Source organism: Aptenodytes forsteri, unplaced genomic scaffold, assembly GCF_000699145.1.
Source record: "Aptenodytes forsteri isolate BGI_AS27 unplaced genomic scaffold, ASM69914v1 Scaffold143, whole genome shotgun sequence".
Classification (NCBI taxonomy): Eukaryota; Metazoa; Chordata; class Aves; order Sphenisciformes; family Spheniscidae; genus Aptenodytes; species Aptenodytes forsteri.
The window spans coordinates 4,265,489-4,282,347 of record NW_008794951.1 but is presented as its reverse complement, the minus strand read 5'-3'; the positions used below and the strand labels follow the sequence as shown (position 1 = coordinate 4,282,347).

Below are 16,859 nucleotides of genomic sequence, written 5' to 3'. Positions count from 1 at the left end.
CACCCCCTTACAAATGGCCAAATTACCTTCTGTTCTGCGACGGTGCTTTGGGGTTTCAGTTCAATTCCATCTGGTACTCTCGTCCTTGAGAAATCTGCCACTCTGCTGCTTAGCAGTTGCCTGGTAACAAACTCCAATTAATGAACAGAACTACTTCAGGGGAAAAGAAAAAGCCCAAAAACCAAAAAGCAAAAAATCCCACATATACATGTTCAAAAGTGAGCATAATTAACATTCACTAGTTACACTTAAATGTTCTTGTACAAAAGCAAGCTTATTAGTCTGTGGATGTGCCTGAAGGGACTCGAGCCTGAGGACCACTCACACACAGCAGGAAGCTCTCCGAACCTCGATGGAGAGCACCCCTTCATCTCCCTGCATTTCACCCATCATTTTTCAGACACTGCATAGCTCAGGCAAGTGAGAGCTGGTCCCTCAAGCTGTCATTTGAGAAGTGCCTACTTCAAAACTCATGTCTCCCCTTGTACACTAGCCTGCGGGGTGCAATTATGAAGAAGAGCTGCTGCTCCACTGTATGCTGGTATCAGGGACCTCTCTGCCAGTGCCTACTGGGACAGGCAACACTGGAATTTCGTACTGTGAATCAGTCCCTGAAACGTGGACATCCTCACCTTACATACAAAGAAACAAAGAAAACGTTGCCCAGTGCACACAGAGACAAAAGAACGTAAGAGCTGCTGGACTGGCTGGGGCCAAAAGCCCACCTAGCCCAGTAACCTGTCTTCAACAGTGACCAAAAGGAGATACCTAAAGAAAGAGTAAGAACAAGGCAAGCATCTGTTGTGATATACCCCAGCATACTATTGCTTCCTACACAACCAGTGGTATCTTTGCATTTTAAACTTTTTCACCCAAGTGGAACTGCCTCAAACTTCTGTCAGCGAGGCTCTGGCCCCATTTCTGTGCATTTCCACCCCACATTATTTATTCCCCTTATTTATTTATGTTCATTTATTTATTACTGCAATCCATTTAAGCCTATTACATTTCTGCCTCCTTTCCAGTAATTATAAAACTGACTGGATTCAGGATGCTGGTGTGAAGGGCTCTACAGTGCTACACCACAACTGGTAGGAGAGTATAAGGATTGGGGTTTTTTTTAAGTGTTGCCCAATGCGATAACAAAGAAGGTTTGGTGAGAGGGCTATTGACTTAAGATGGTTGTGAAGGAGTAAAAGGTTTTGTGCCTTTTTTTTGTTGTTTATTTTTTGGTTTTGAGTCCCCCCCTTCTATGGGAGGGGCAAATATTTGCATACTAAACTTAGAAGGAATGGCAAGATATGGAGTAGGATCAACGGTGAGTGCAAGGACCCCTTCTTATCAGGAAAGCAAGCAGCAGCTGATCTTAAATGATGTCAACCTCCCACTTATTAGGGGGAGAAAGTAATTCCTAGCCAAGCACACACCTGCACCCACCTTGTTCAAATTTTGGTAGGGAACAGCATATAAAGAGCAGAGAGAGGAAACTGAACTATACAAAATGAGTCCCAGGAAATTCAGTGTTTTCAGGGGATTGTCAATGCTGCAGGCATCGGAGAGGGAAGCACTCTCAGTAGAGTAGGAGAAATTAGCATCAATGGAACAGATATGCTATACAAGCAGGTAAGATGCTGGATCACATACACTGACATCCTTTCCTTAGAACAAAAACGTGGTGTGTGTGAGGAAGAATTCTGGCTCATCTCACTGAAAAGAAAACAAGACCAAAAGTTGTTTTACTGGTGAAAGACAGCTGCCCTCAGTCCTGGCTTCCTCAGAAATGAGCCTTCTCAGGGTGGTTAACAGGATTTGTCCAAGAGAACATGAAGCTCTTTCTGTTGCATATGTGCATGTCCCAAACCTAGTCCTACTGGGCACCTCCATGAAAGCTGGAGCATGGACACCAAAAGCTGTTCCACAGCCCAGGCAAGAAGAAGAAAACCCAGATTGTTTTCAATAGCCAACTAAAACCTGGCCCGAGGTGTCTCAGCCAAAGCCCACACAGAAACACTCCTACAGACTGCAAGGGGCTTCAGATCCTGCATTCACATGCTTTAGATAGCAAGGAAAACAAAAACCTTCACTTTATCCAGAATATGCTGGCTGCTGCTTTCACTTTGATCACTATCCTTTTTGCTATTTACTTGGTAGTAATCAGGATATATTTCCCAAAGTATCTATCTTTTAATATAAATGACCTTCAACCGAGGTGAAGGGACTTTGTTAATAGACAAGATTATACTTTTGATTTTACAGGAGTTCTTGCGGTGGCTGTGTGCACAGGAAGGCAAACCTGACAGGGATCATCCTGCTAATTCCACTTCTCTAGAGGACTGGTGGATCTCACACACAGAGGAGATGCAAATAACACATGCAGATTTCCAAAGGCAGTGATACCACTCCTTCAAATCATTACAGCATGCAAGGATCACAGCAATCTAACACTTACACAGCAAAGTCATTGCTACGGGGCAAATCCATATTTTTATGTAGAGTCTTTCTGAGGTCTAGGATGAATTCTATGACCTAGAGTGAATAAAACTTTTTACAGATCAGAATAAGGTGGTTTGGAAGAGGAGCAGTAAGAAAATAAAGGCATTACAGTAAAAAGACAGCTCGTTCAGGTGCACTGAATAAGCTACAAGATTTTTAACGTTCTCCCTCCTCATCCCTCAGCTTTGAAAATGAACTTCAGAAGTGCAAATCAGGAGCACATGCAGGCGCAAAAACTCGACCTTCTTCAGAGCAGCACGGGGAAAGGACTGGTACCAGGCCAACGCAATAGCTTGCCAACGGTGCTACAAATCTGTGCATCTCTTCCTGAAGACTGACAAAACTGCATGGGCAATTATGTCAGAAGAGCAAGAGCCTCATGCCAGAGAGCTCTGTGGCCCTGTGATAAACTTCAAAGTAAATCCTAGAACTTGAATCAAACTGAAGTCTCTTTGCAAGAAAATTAGAAGTTTCATTCATCAACACTAACAAATAATTCTGTTTGCTGTTCCAAACAGCAGGGCTGGCCAACTGATCCCCCGACTCTCTTTCACTTGGACTAGCAAGCTATTCACGCTCCATTATTTCTCAGCAGAATACACATTTTGCATGACAGGTAAAACACCACAAGACGTCAGTCACAAAATCAACAAGAGAAACTGGAAAGCTAGAGAGGAACAGTTCAGGTGAGATCAGCTTGGTACAAGCCACAGCATCATCTGGCAACCACAGCAACTGTGCAAAATAACAATATTAAAAATACAGCAAATCTTACAAAAACAAATCCTGCTTACACTATCCCCTCTTTACAAACAGCCCTGGTGAAGGAGTCAGCTTTTCAGCAGTAATTATTTCTCCCAGAGTGAACAGACTATCTGAATACAAGGGTCATATTTGCCTTGCTTTTTCACTGTAACCTGTATTTAGCATGAAGGTGTACAGTTTTCTTTCCCTCTCCTTTTTTCTTTCAAAAATTCCATTTAAACGTAGATCAATGTGAAGTAATCTCTATAACAGCATTACCTATTGATATTTAGTTAAAACGAGACATTTCCTCATTGTCCCAGGGCAGCAAGTCATCAAATCTTATTACACTGCATACATCTGATGGAGCAAACATTTACCCCGGGGAGTTCATTATAGTGCAATTAAACTGCTTAATTACAACCAACATAAATGACTGACAGTAACTTCAGAGGGGAGGTAGTATTTATGTATGCCAACTTTTTCCAGATATTTAGAAGCGTGTAATAAAAAGGAAGAAAATAATTAAAAAAAAAAAATCAAGCCAACCTTGTGTGGTTCATGTCATCTTCATCACTGCTGCTGACTTCGTCACTTGACGAGGAATAGTCTGCCGCTTTTAAGAATGAGTTGGCACCGTCCTTCCCCTTGGCAAAGGAGCCTGGACTCTGAGTAAAGAAAACTCAGTTGATTTTTTTTCTCACAGAAGAACCCACCGCTAAACAGCATGTGCAGTATTTTACTGTCCCAGCAAATAGAGTTATTGTCACTTGCACACCAAAAAAGCTTTATTAGGAAGTTGATGCTTTTGTTGGTCCATCACAAGTGGGTATTTCACACAGGAAAGTGACCTAAGCCAAAACACCTGATTTTCCTAAAAGTTGAAAGGTGACTAACTTTAGTCAGTATGTTATTTTGAATCTCAAACATTTATGATTCAATCTTCGCACTAGGAGCACAGAAGTACTTCCTTTTTCTCACGAGAAAAGGAGTGCTCCGCACCAGGAATAAAGGATTACACCGGCTCGAGTTTCGTCTCAGCCCTGGACTACGTTGAGGCTTGCAGGGCATGCCTGAGCACAGGCTGTGCCTGCGCGGACCGGGTACGAAGCACCTTTGGGCTGGAAAGGCAATACCAACACAGCCATGGCTCACACCCGCAGGGCAGTTAGACACCCCAGTCCTACAGGAACTCGTATATAGGCCTCCCACATCATTGGTAATGGCCTAAACACAGAGTCTTCTTCAAACCTCCGGTCCCTGACAAGCCAGGAGGGGTTGGAGGCTCCGGTAAGCTGCAGCTGTCCCCTGCTGCCCCGCTCTGCATGCCCTGGGGCCACCCAGGCCTGCCTGCAAAGTTTTAAAATGCCAAGCATCCTGCAAACTTTTAAAATGCCAAGCATCCCACACATGAGCTCTTGCACAAGGTACTATGAGCTCCAGTTCTCTGATAGGCATCCCCCCCCCTCCCCTCCCAAAAAACACCACCAAAGAAAAGAAATGCCTCAGTAAGACAGACAGACGAGTAGCAATCATCCTTTCCATCAGTGGCACGTCAGCGAATGGAGAGCCAGAACAGTCTTGAGTGTGTCACAGCCTGGTAGCGCATATTCCAGGCAGTTACACACCCGATACTTGCACAAGCCACAGCCATGGTCTTGACTTCTGGGTCGCATGACAAGTGATCAATGACCTCCTGAAATACTAAAGACGTACCCTTCCTTTCTAAAGATTTATGATCAGGTAGGTTCAGGGAAACTGAACTCTCTGCTGATGACCTGAGCTGGACACAAGTCAGACCTGGACCGAAAGCTGATGAGACTCGTTAATGCAGCAGTAACCTCGAGCCAGCCCCACGCAGCCTCTCAGATAAGACTCATTAGCTAGCAAACTCAAGCACCAACAGAGGAGTCGTCTGCACAGACATGCCCTCAGTGAAAACTGTGAACAAATCAAAAATATCAGTGGATTTAAAAGAACCTACTGCAATCTGGCCTGGATGAGAAACTTTTTCAGACTTCTTATGCAGCTGCAAGTGGTTCTGGGACAAAGCGTTCTCTGCCTTGGCCGGCCCTGGATTCCCTGGGGGGGGAAAAAAAAGTTTCTTTTTTTAAATGCACGTGCAGCAGAGTGAGAGAGGGGACCAGTAAGACAAGCACACATAGTTACCACCCAAAGCAGACACCAGCCTCTGCTGACAAACTTCTTTTTTCTCTTTGTTGCAAAGGGAAATCTTTTCACTTGTTTCCCAGTGGTTCTGGATGCCACAATATTATGTATATAAATCGATACTGGTGCAGTTTAATGCAGCAAGAGTAAGACAAGCAGACCAAAACCTTGGCAACATACTCCCACCGCGCACCAGCAACAGTTCCATGGACTGGAAGGCAGCCTGCAAGGGAAAAGGGTGAGGGCATGCTAATCCCTTCCTCTGATCCTCTTCTTGAGGGCAGACAGCTCATCCTATCAGCAACTGCTGGGTATATTCCAGCACTGAAGGTGCCATCCAGCTATATTCCTGTGACTGCAGACAGGGGTCAGGGAGAGGATACAAGAGCCTGGGCCCGCGATGCACATTTTCACAAGCAAACAGATGTGGTGCCGAGATTTGGCCGTCATAAAACTGCTGCACAAAAACAGTCTAGAGACCTGATTCTCTAAACCCAACTGGGCTGGGGGCAAACAGCTGCACCAAACTTCACTCATGAGCATGGGGTCAAGCTAAAAGCAGAAGAGAATTCACCGCTTCCCACGGCAGCATAGGGAGAACCATTTTCCAGTCCCTGCTTCCCCTGGGGCACACGAAGTGTCACTTCTCAGCTCCCCCTTCCACTCCACGCCGTGGGGAAGTAGGTAATAACAGCCCGCATTTTTGCAGAGAAAACTGGCCCCTGCCGCGGGCCAACTCAGCGTCAGGTGGCACCTCATGACACTCTCTGCCCAAGGTCAGGTACGGGTAGCAAGGAAGCTGCGGCACTATGCTTCCCTCCCAGGTGGCTTGGGGACCTACGCTTGCCACCATGCTTGCACAGCTATTGAATACCCAAGCGAACAAGACTAGGGGAGCTGGAGTCCATCTGCACGTGCTGATGCCACGTTAGGAGGGATGCTTGCAAGTAATTAAGCCAATCTTCCCTTTCAATGCACCCACTGCCCACAAAGCTACCTGGGAAGAGCAAAAGCAGCCTTGGAGAGATGCTGTCTTCTGCACGCAATTCCTGATACAAGTGAAAGGAGGGAAAGCAGATGTGCCCTCCCACTGCCACTGGCACACACTAGCCAGCTCAACGTCTACCTCGTTCAGCAATTTCTCCCATGACTATCCCACTGCTACCAACAGGTCTCCTTGCAAGTTAAGGGGGGAGAATTCAAGCTCATACAAATCAGGATTTGTATTCGGTAATTTAGATAGTTTTATCACAACGGTTTCATGTATTCATGCATTTTGCAAAGCTTTTAAAATTCAGAATTCCTTATTGGTCAATGAGGACCTAAGCAACTCAGCAGTATTAGCTTTAAAGTATTTATAGCCCTTTCCTGCCCAATTCATTATCCCTGTGGGTTTGAGAAAGCAACAAACTCGTTCTGGAACACCATATGCCAGAACTAGCTGCAATTTAATGACACTTAAGAACACAAGGAGACAGTTTAAACCACAAGGGAGGTTTTCTATTCTTTCCATTGCTGGTGAGGTTTTCATTTCCCCATGCCAAAATAGCACAGGAATTACATATCACGCAGACATTGCAAAGTTGAGCTGGGCTGTTGCACATTGTTCATCTCTATGCTGTTATTCAAACATAAAATGGCATAAGAGCAAAAAGAAACAAACCCCAAGCAGTTTAAAGTGTGCTTTGGATTTCTCTTGAAGCAAAGCTTCCTATTCTGTGTAGTTAGTGAAAGCAAAACTGGCTTGATTGTGCAATAAATAAGCAATTTGTTCTTCGTTTATCAAGGGCTCGCAAATTAACAATGTAAGCCTCAGTTTAAAAATAAATGAACTCAGCTGCTCACTGGTGTGGTTTCAGAACATTTTTAGCATCCACCCTGCTTCGAATTGGGCATAATTCCCCGTGTCCCCCATCTTTAGTAGTCAATCTCGATGCGAAGCATCATAACACACCACTGCTTTGCAAGGAGCTACACAAGAAATTGCCCTACAGTTGACCCACAGAAAATGCCCTTCAGAATAACAACAGAGGAACAAAGCTGTCCACTTCTGCTCCGTGTCCCCATCTGCCAGAATCTCAGGTCATGTCTCAGGAACCAGAGTCTGTACTGCAAAAAATCTGCACAACCATGAGCAAGCCCACCGCGTTCCTACACTGCTACCTGTAAGCTATCTTGGTAGCACTAAGTTGCACTTTGCTTAAATTGGATGAGGCTATCTCCACGTTTTAACTTCTTTTGCCTTTTTTTTCAGTTCCACTACCCTTCTGCAAATAGAAGAATATTGGAGGAATGTTTCATAAGGTGCTGTACAGAGAGTCTTATGCTTCCTTCAGCCAGTACATTATTAGAGTGCAGAAATATTAGTGTACAGCAACTGCTCATCTGCATCATCTTATCAGTGGGCAATACAAAAAAGCAGCATATGGTTACGCAGAAAATGCCAATGGGTGAACATCAGTATTGAATTACATCTGTATGTCTGTAATGTTGGCTCTGCTGAGTTTCAATGGTGTCAGTAAGTGCAGCAGAACTGATTTTTTTCAATTCTTAATTGAGGCAATTCAAATTTTCTATATGGAAATATGTTCACAGTCACTTTTTGACTCAAAAGAGGAAGTGTTTATATTTTAGGAACATGAAAGCATAAAATCCAGAGGACTTTCAAAAGCCTATCACCAGAACACACCGTTAGAAAAAAAATCCCATTTGCAATGCAGCACTTGACACCCTGCAGAAGCCTGTTTCACGTGATAGGAATTTTGCACATTTTGACTGATGAATCGTTGACTTAGGAATCACCTGAGGTTGACCGGCTGCTCTGATGAGATCCTATCTCCCACTGCTTGTTGCCAGGAGTGCTGCTGCTGCTGTTTAGCTTCAGAGCATGTCCCCCGGGGGATGACTGATGAGTGTTACTAAACAGAAAGACAAAAAGCAGATCAGACTCTCTCGCATGCAGGAACACAGACTGGAACAGACCGCCTAGGCCACTGAATCGAGTTCCCTGCTGTCACTGTATGATATAATACATCTGATAAACAAAAATTTTATATTCATTGCTGCTCCAAGCAGGGCCACCCAGTAGTGAGAGAAGATGATGGAGGGGACAGTTTCCTCTGGGCAGTCATTCTGGCAGATTACAGAGATTCCCAAGTCATTACAAAATATCCTACTATATGTACTTCTCCCTTGGCCTCTTCAGTTCTGTGCCACTCCCAATTCCAAAATCTCATGGCTTTCACAAATAATGAAACATGCTCCAGTACCCTCCTAGAAGGTACATCATCACCCACTTACCAATGGAGAAAGGAACACATTGGACAGCAAAACAAGCTGCCAAGCTTGTGAAGTGAACCCAGAAACCCAGGCTCAGAAGTCACTCAACTTGTAACACTGTGGTTTACTTACATGTTTCTTTTCTGCTTTGCCTCCTATAATTCCTAAGCAGAGAGCATTTAAGGCTTGACGTCACTTAAAAGTTATTTCAGATGACGCTTCTGACTCTGGCTCATCAGAAGTGCTGCATATTATTTTGTTATGTCAGCTAAATCTACTTCCCTTTCAAATCTCTCCAACCCTAGTTTCTCACAGTATTATGTTCCCTGATTAGACATCCTGTGGGGGCTACCCTTTATCGCTGAGGTCTCTGCATCCTTGGTCTTTTCTCCTGGGATATGAGAAAAGTACACTAGCCTTAAGGGCAGACTGCCAAAATAGTCAAGATACATCTACAGACAGCATATTTGCCTGTTCAGGCTACTATCCAGGCAAAACAAAGCTACAGGCACAAGCTTCACAAGCTATAATTATAAGTGCCTATGCAGGGAGTTGGGGCCAGACCCCCACTCGCCAAGGTATGCAGGCACCTAACCGCCCTTTGAAATCAATGCCGCCGGCGCTGATGTGGAGCATCTGCAAGAGCATCCGGGCAGCCCTGACCAGCACCACTCCCACCTGCCATCACAAGTGCCAACAGGCTTGGATCTCAAGTAACCTGCACCTTCAGCAGCCACTTGCTCTAACGTGAAGGGAAAGTAAAGCATCACCAAATCACAAGAAGTTAAATGACTGCACAACATGCTGCCCGTTCACTGGGAAACAGGCGCACAACTTGCATGCAACCCACTCGGGCATGCCAAACAGGCTGAACCAAATGAAACAACTCATTGCAGGAACTATTACAGATGGAACAGCCCTTATATATTAGAAATACTGCTTTCCAGCAGAAGACAGAACTACCTTGCATGAAAAGAAGGAGGAGATCTACAAGAGGCTTGTTTCTCTTTAAATCAGTTATGTCAATCATTAAAAGGAAGCTGGCTTAGACACTGACTTAAAAGACAAAATAACTGTAACTGCTATTAAATGAGGTATGAAGCCATGTCAGTTTTGGTGTTACTGAGGTTATGGCTTTGTTTTTAATAAATTGGCTTTAGTTTTCCTACTGACAATAAATCAGCATTAGTATAAGCTTAAAACACTTAAGACCTTACCTTGAAAGGCATCTCTGATGGCCAGGCTGATCCCTGCTGTAAAATTTAGAGGTTGTCCTTTCTGGAACCTTAAGGATTTAATCAAATGTTTTAAGGTTGTTACTGGTATTTTAGACTCAGTTAATAAACCTAATGCTTACCCTGTATCAATGCAAAAATAAGACTAACCAACATAAATGAATAATGCTTCAGTGGGACCTGTGGAGAGGTATTCCATGATATCCACACTGGAAGCTGCAAGTCAGCAGTAGGTGCTTCCAATTTGCTCCAAGCCTGTGCAATCTCTCAGGGTGCAGACCGCAAGTGGTTTGCACCTTTCCCTAGAGTCAGCATTATTCTTGGTCAATATTTAAAGCAGACAGGGAAACGCATCTGCAGTCGCTTAATGCAGCTTTCCCTAGGTGGTGGATTACCTTATGTTGCTACCAAAGGGCTGGGGGAAGAGAGACACGCACACCCTCCCCGGTGTCCAACTGCAAAGTAATAAAATGAATACATGCACGCATGCACATACACATCCCCGCACAAATATTCTTGTACTTGTTCTTAGAAATTCTGTTAAAAAGAGAAATACGCCATTACCTGAGTTACACAAAGTAATGAGCTTTTCTGCAACAAGCCAGATTTTTCACAGCAAGGGCACCAACTACAAATAGTTGGTCTAACAAAAGAAGTGTATCTGCATCCGCAGATCCCGCAGATATTATATACATACACATAAACTCAGAACACTGACCTGCTTATAAATTCGTATCTTGTTTCTAGATTACTGAGACCCAGTTAATGTACAAGCAATGAGATTTTCACTGAGCTTCATGAAGTCTGGAGGATGGATACTACACAGCGCAGGGGAGCTGAGTGGAGTGCTATTAACCACCGACAGTGCCAAACACCCCGAGTTTCACATACCTTTGGGGGTTGTTCTTCGTTTTGACTCAAGCTCCAGAACACGTCATCCTGCACAGGGCTGAGTGGTGTCATCACCATATCCGACAGTGAACTGCTGTGGTAAACTTCCTTACTGGCCAGGAAATTTTCACACTTGAAAGAAATAAAACACATGTTGAATTGTACTTCCCTGCCTATATAACAGGTCCCAATCTCAACAGATATCAATGGTTCTGTTTGTGACATCAAATTTTTAGTAAACGTACAAGAAGTATTGTGTTTGGATACAGCCCTTACTCACCTTGTTCACTGTGAAGTTATTCATTTCCAGTATATTAGCATGTTAGGCACAAATATTTCAAGGTGAAGGGTACAATAAAAAGAAATAGTAAAAACATCCATGCTGTACATGTATCTCTGTACATATACCTCCCCTTCTTAAATCTATGGAGAAGCTAATAGGTCATTGGCAATGCACAGCAACTGCTTAACTGGATGATGCAAAAATTACTGTTTGCATTTCATTCAAACCCGACCAATGCTTCCATTTCAGAATTTAGATAGTATAATCACTGGGGGAACCCGCCTCCCCTAAGTTAGATGTTGACTTCCAAACCAGCCTTTGCAAGCCCACCATCAACCTAGAGTCAATGGAGACAAGCTGCCAGCTGGAAGCGCTTTCAACTCTCCAATGGTTACGAGGGTGCCCTGGCCCTCCTCTGTAACAGATTTTTCAATTACTTGGAAAAAATCAAACTTGAGAATGCAGTAAGAGAGAAATAAGAAACTATGCTCAGACTACACCTCATGGGTAGTCATGTCCAGGTGCTCCCATTGTGACCCGCCTGTGTTTAAAAGATATCTTCAAAGGTATCAAATTAGAGCATTAGGATAGCAAATGCCCTAATCGGGGGGAGGTGTGTGTGTGTGTGTGTGGGGGGGGTGGTGGTGCAAGCAATCAAATCGCTTCCTTACAAAGTCTTCATTCCAAGGGAACAACAAGTAAGCAGTCTAAAACTCAAGCTAAAATACTCAAAATTTGGTCCTCTGATTCTTTCTGTATTTAAAAGAAAAAAGAAAAAAAAAAAAGGAGAAAAGAAGGAAAGGTCCCTTAAATTCTACACACTAATGATCTATCACACCAGCGTCTTCCAAAGGGGAAGAAAGGCAGAGAGCTAAAAATGTCAACTGAATGTACTGATCCTCCCTGAAATGTGAAATCCTCTTGGACACAAGACCGAGACAGAACACATGGAAACGCTGTGTGAGCTGGGCCCGTCTTGAGGGATTGCTATGCTAGAACAAATTTGATGTTACAGAAATAGAAAAAATATTAGAGAAATGCCTGAAGCTGTACCACTTTGTGCTTTATCTTGTCAGACCTCCCGTGCAAAGCAAGACCGGGGCTCTCCAGAGACACCCGCAGCTGGCAGGAACGCCACGGGCTGATGTCCTTCCCGCGTCGGGAGGGAGCCCGTGCCCCGGCACGCTAACACACCTCTGCTGGGAGGCAGCTCTTTCTCAAACGCACGGCAAGACCAGCATCCCCACCACTTGCAGGCCTAAGAAAGAGGCTGGCAATTTTTGTCTGAGTCAAAGTTCAAACTCTTGTGTCCTGATTGAGTTACTGCAACTCAGATCAGAGAGAGCTGCAGTTCAGTTTCCCCAAAGAATGACTCAGACGAATATTTTATTGATTTATCAGCCCAAGTCTATAAAATTCTCCAGTTACCCAGTCTTAAAAAGTAAAACACAGTAACTGAGAACTGCACACAGCTTTTCAATAATATAACATGATTATGAACTCCCTATAACTCTATAAGACTAATTATTTCATGGGAACAATGTTCAAAATCACTTAAATATTGACAGGTAGTAATTCTAAAACTAGTTAAAGATGCCAAGCATCCACTCAAACGTCCCATCACAACCTCCCAGACCAGCATGGCAAAGCCAGCTGTCAAAAAACAGTCCTGAGAAGTTCACCTAATTAAATATTCAGGTGCTTTTTCTGCCTTTTTGGGACAATACGTTCTGTTGATTCCCTTTACAGAAAATAGCCTTTTCAGCAGTTATAACATCTCATAATCCATGTCCTTTCATTTTGTCAAAATTACTTTTTTGTCCAACATGATTGTCACTTATAGTAGTTTTCAGTTAACCAGAATTATTTCAACAGCAAAGTGTTCCCCTGAAATGATTCATCGTGGGTATAGGAATAGGTTTTATAGCAAGTGTATTATTATCAGAACATAGGAAGATTTTTCCTCCTTGACACTTTTTCAACAAGATACTTACATTTCTTCCTAAATTCCAGCTTTTGAGTCCTGCAGACTACCGGAAAACTATTCGTGCTCAAAAGCATGGATGAGCTTTGCTGAACCATGATATAAGTGACTGGGTGAACCCAAACTCTGCCGATGGTACCCACATACCTTCTTTGGGCAGAGACAGACCAGTAGACCAGCAGTTCCATGTAAAGCCAAGAAGCGACGCCTGCTTTTGGGATGATTTCTGTAGGACCTACAAGACCTTACAATTCCACAGCAAGCCAAAAATGTCTCGGATAACCCCCAAAATCATAGTGTTTGACAATCCCCTTAAGTTTTACAGATAAAATAATTTGTATGGGGGGAAAAAAATTCAAAAAAACACCTAACAATGATTCTAAACTACTCAGACCGGAGCCTTAAATTGTTTTTATTGTAAGTAATACTGAAAGAACAGCAGCTCCTCTCATGCACAGAAAGCACTGATAGACAAAGTGTTACCTACTATGTGTCTTCAAACCATAAAGGCACACACATAACAGAGCTAAGGAAAAGGACCCTTTGCTTCCTGAAATTATAACATAAGGTGATATAGTACAAAAGACTGATTACTAGAGTTAGTTTAAAAAGATTTGGGAGGAAGAAGTTTTAAAAAGACAGGCTGCGCTGCTTTTTGGAGGATGCCTAAGTTACTAATTTGAACTGAATCTACATACAGCGGGTAGATAAGTGCAACTGTTTTTACAAAACAGCATAAGGAAAATTATTTTCTTAAACTTCTGAGCAGATCTGCTCTGGGATACTGGGTCAATCCATGACCTAATGCTATTTCTTCTAATATTGTTAGCTTTTTTGTTCTGTTTCAGCCACATTACTCCAGACAATAGAGGAGATCTAGCTAGCAAATCATACAGGAAAACCACAGAGTCACTTAGAAAACGGAGTTCATTTCAGACGTGAGCTAAATTCCTCCACTAGTCAGGCAGCAGGAGACGCTGGGCAGAGAAACAGACTCAGTGACTTTGTTCAAGAAGTCTCTGTGAAATTCTGCAGGTAACCCAGAATGGCTCATCCCACACCACCACAATCAGAGCACCAGATCTGCTACCGCGCTGCAGCAAACACAGAACAGGTACAAACCAGGTGGAAATGGTACGCTCTGATCTGGTAATATCTCACATGTCCCTTACCAGACAGATAGGATACAAGACACTGAGAAATCATGCACCCTGCACCTCAGGGGCTGTGTTAAGATTTCCAGTGAAATAATTCTGAGAGAGATTTGGGCAGCCAGGATGTGCCACAAAATCTCACAGAATACGATCGTTTAAAAGAAGTCGTCATTTTTGTCTGAGCAGAGCAGTGATGACAGATGATCCCTCTCTGGCAAACCTGGTTGGAAGTTCTTCAGCACACACATCTGTGATGAATTCAGCTTGCATTTTAACTCTGCAGTTCACTTTTATTTTAAATCAACAAGACACCCACGTATCGAACTTCACAAGTATATTGCTGTGAGTCTTTTAATCTCCAGGTGACTAACTGGCCCATCACTCATATTGCCTTAACACTTCATACTTTTAATGCAGGCAGCATATCCAAACGTGCCGCTATTAGCATCAACAGCTGCTGCCAACCAACAAAAGGAAATGCTACCCTTCAGACGATTTATAAATTACCCACTGAAGTTCATCTGGTCTCCATGCTAACACAGCAGGTAAGAGTACAGATTGCCTTCTCCCTGTCCACACAGTCTCTATCAGCCGGAGCACTGACTTGTGAGTGGGTAACAGGGCAGCTACCAGCAGGGCGTGAAATCACACCGTAACAACTGTATATCACTCGCTGCTATTATCCTTAAGTAACACCATCACTTTAAACAGCATAAAATTTTTATAGTGTAGTTTCCATCAAGGAACGTGAAAGAGGTTGGTAAATACTGCTTCATTCCTCACCACTCCCCTTGGCACCTGGGAGAGGTACTACCAAACAGAGAAACACCGACAGGGTGCAAAGGAATGAAGTGACTTGTCCTAGGTGACGCAGCCAGCCTAGAACGTAGCTCTTTTCATCCTGTGAGTGGCATTTTAACAGGGCAGGACTATCCTCTGTACAGCCACTGTGCTCCTGCAGAATCCCAAATGCCCTGCAATAAACTATGGACTCTCCCACTTCTATTGGAGGGCTAAAATATTTGCCTCAAGGAAGCTGCCAGCCCCTACTGAAGGCTAAGATACAAATGTCCTTCTTGTAGACCTTGCAACAGCCCTCCAGTGATTTGATGCTACAAGCCAGGCCATCAACTCAGCCCGGTTATAATACTCGTGACTTGAAATGACAAACAGGCCCTGGAAAAAAGGACGTGAGAAGATACACAAATATTTTCCCAGGTAAAAGCTATCAGGTGAAACGGGACCTTTCCTCTCCCAACAGCTGTCTGTGCTGATTTTTCCATCATCACCATACAGCAACCTGAACAGGAAAGACACAGGGAGGCTTTGACTTAAAGACGCTAACAGCCAGCTATTACCTGCCTCCCACAGACTCACTCCAGAGCATAAACAAAAGCAGAAGGATAGGGGAGAGCTGAGCCAGGGAGCCTGATCCACAAGGACCCTGGCTTTTGGGGAAGGAGGAGCTATGGAGTGCTTTGCGAAGCACAGCCTGAGAAAAAGGCAGAACATGAGAATGGTGCTATGAGGAAGGCTGACTCAGGACATGCTGAGCTTGACACGGCCAATATATGGAGCTGCTAACAAGGGCACGATTTTTAAAGCATGACCATATCTTGCTTTTTAAGGCACTGTCCATATCCTGCTGCGGGACTTCAACCACCCTGACATCCGCTGGAAAAGTAGCACAGCAAGCTGTAGGCAATCCAAGAGACTCCTGGAGTGCACTGAGGATAACTTCTTAAGCCAGGTAATAGACAGCCCTACCAGAGGATGCGATATACTGGACCTGATGGTCACCAATGCAAGTGAGCTACCGGTGACATCAAGATTGGAGGCAGCCTGGGCTGCAGTGATCATGCACTGGTGGAGTTCGCAGTCCTGAGGGATACGGGTCAGGCGAAGAGTAAAGTCAGGACCCTGAATTTTAGGAAAGCAAACTTCCAGCTGTTCAAGGAGTCAGGGGGTCAATGCGACCCCCTGGGAAACTGCCCTCAGGGACAAGGGAGCAGAACAGAGCTGGCAGATCTTTAAGGACACTTTCCATAGAGCGCAAGAGCTCTTGATCTCCAGGTGTAAGAAATCAGGAAAGGAAGGCAAGAGACCAGCAAGGCTGAGTCAAGACCAGCTGGTCAAACTAAAGGGCAAGAAGGAAATATGCCCAGGCAGTGGAAGCAGGGACAGGTATCCTGGGAAGAGTATAAGGATGCTGCCCGGTTGTGCAGGGATGGGGTCAGGAAGGCCAAGATGCGGCTGGAGCTGAACTTGGCAAGGGATGCAAAGAATAATAATAAGGGCTTCTACAGGTATGTCAGCCAGAAAAGAAAGGTCAAAGAAAGTGTACCCCCCTGATGAACGCGACTGGCAAACTGGTAACAACGGACAAAGAGAAGGCTGAGGCACTCAACAACATTTCTGCCTCAGTCTTCACTGGCAACCTCTCTTCACACACCTCTCGAGTGGATGGACTGCAAGACAGAGACCGGGGGAGCAAAGTCTCTCCCACTGTGAGAAGATCACAGGTTCGAGACCACCTGAGGAACCTGAACGTACGTAAGTCTATGGGACTTGACAAGATGCATCCAAGAGTCCTGCGGGAATTGGCTGATGTAGTTGCCAATCCAGTC

General features: G+C 44.2%; 1 protein-coding gene across 1 annotated transcript in view; it reads right to left on the bottom strand.

Annotated features, from left to right (window-relative positions):
• NRK (Nik related kinase) overlaps positions 1 to 16,859 on the bottom strand; it is a 108,269-nt gene that overhangs the window by 28,326 nt on the left and 63,084 nt on the right. Inside the window, exons 17-22 of the mRNA XM_009275378.1 lie at positions 10,812 to 10,943; positions 9,903 to 9,970; positions 8,209 to 8,324; positions 5,222 to 5,319; positions 3,787 to 3,905; positions 27 to 120 (exon numbers count right to left, since the gene is read on the bottom strand). Of these exons, the coding sequence (XP_009273653.1) occupies positions 27 to 120; positions 3,787 to 3,905; positions 5,222 to 5,319; positions 8,209 to 8,324; positions 9,903 to 9,970; positions 10,812 to 10,943 (627 nt within the window). The remainder of the gene's footprint in view (positions 1 to 26; positions 121 to 3,786; positions 3,906 to 5,221; positions 5,320 to 8,208; positions 8,325 to 9,902; positions 9,971 to 10,811; positions 10,944 to 16,859) is intronic.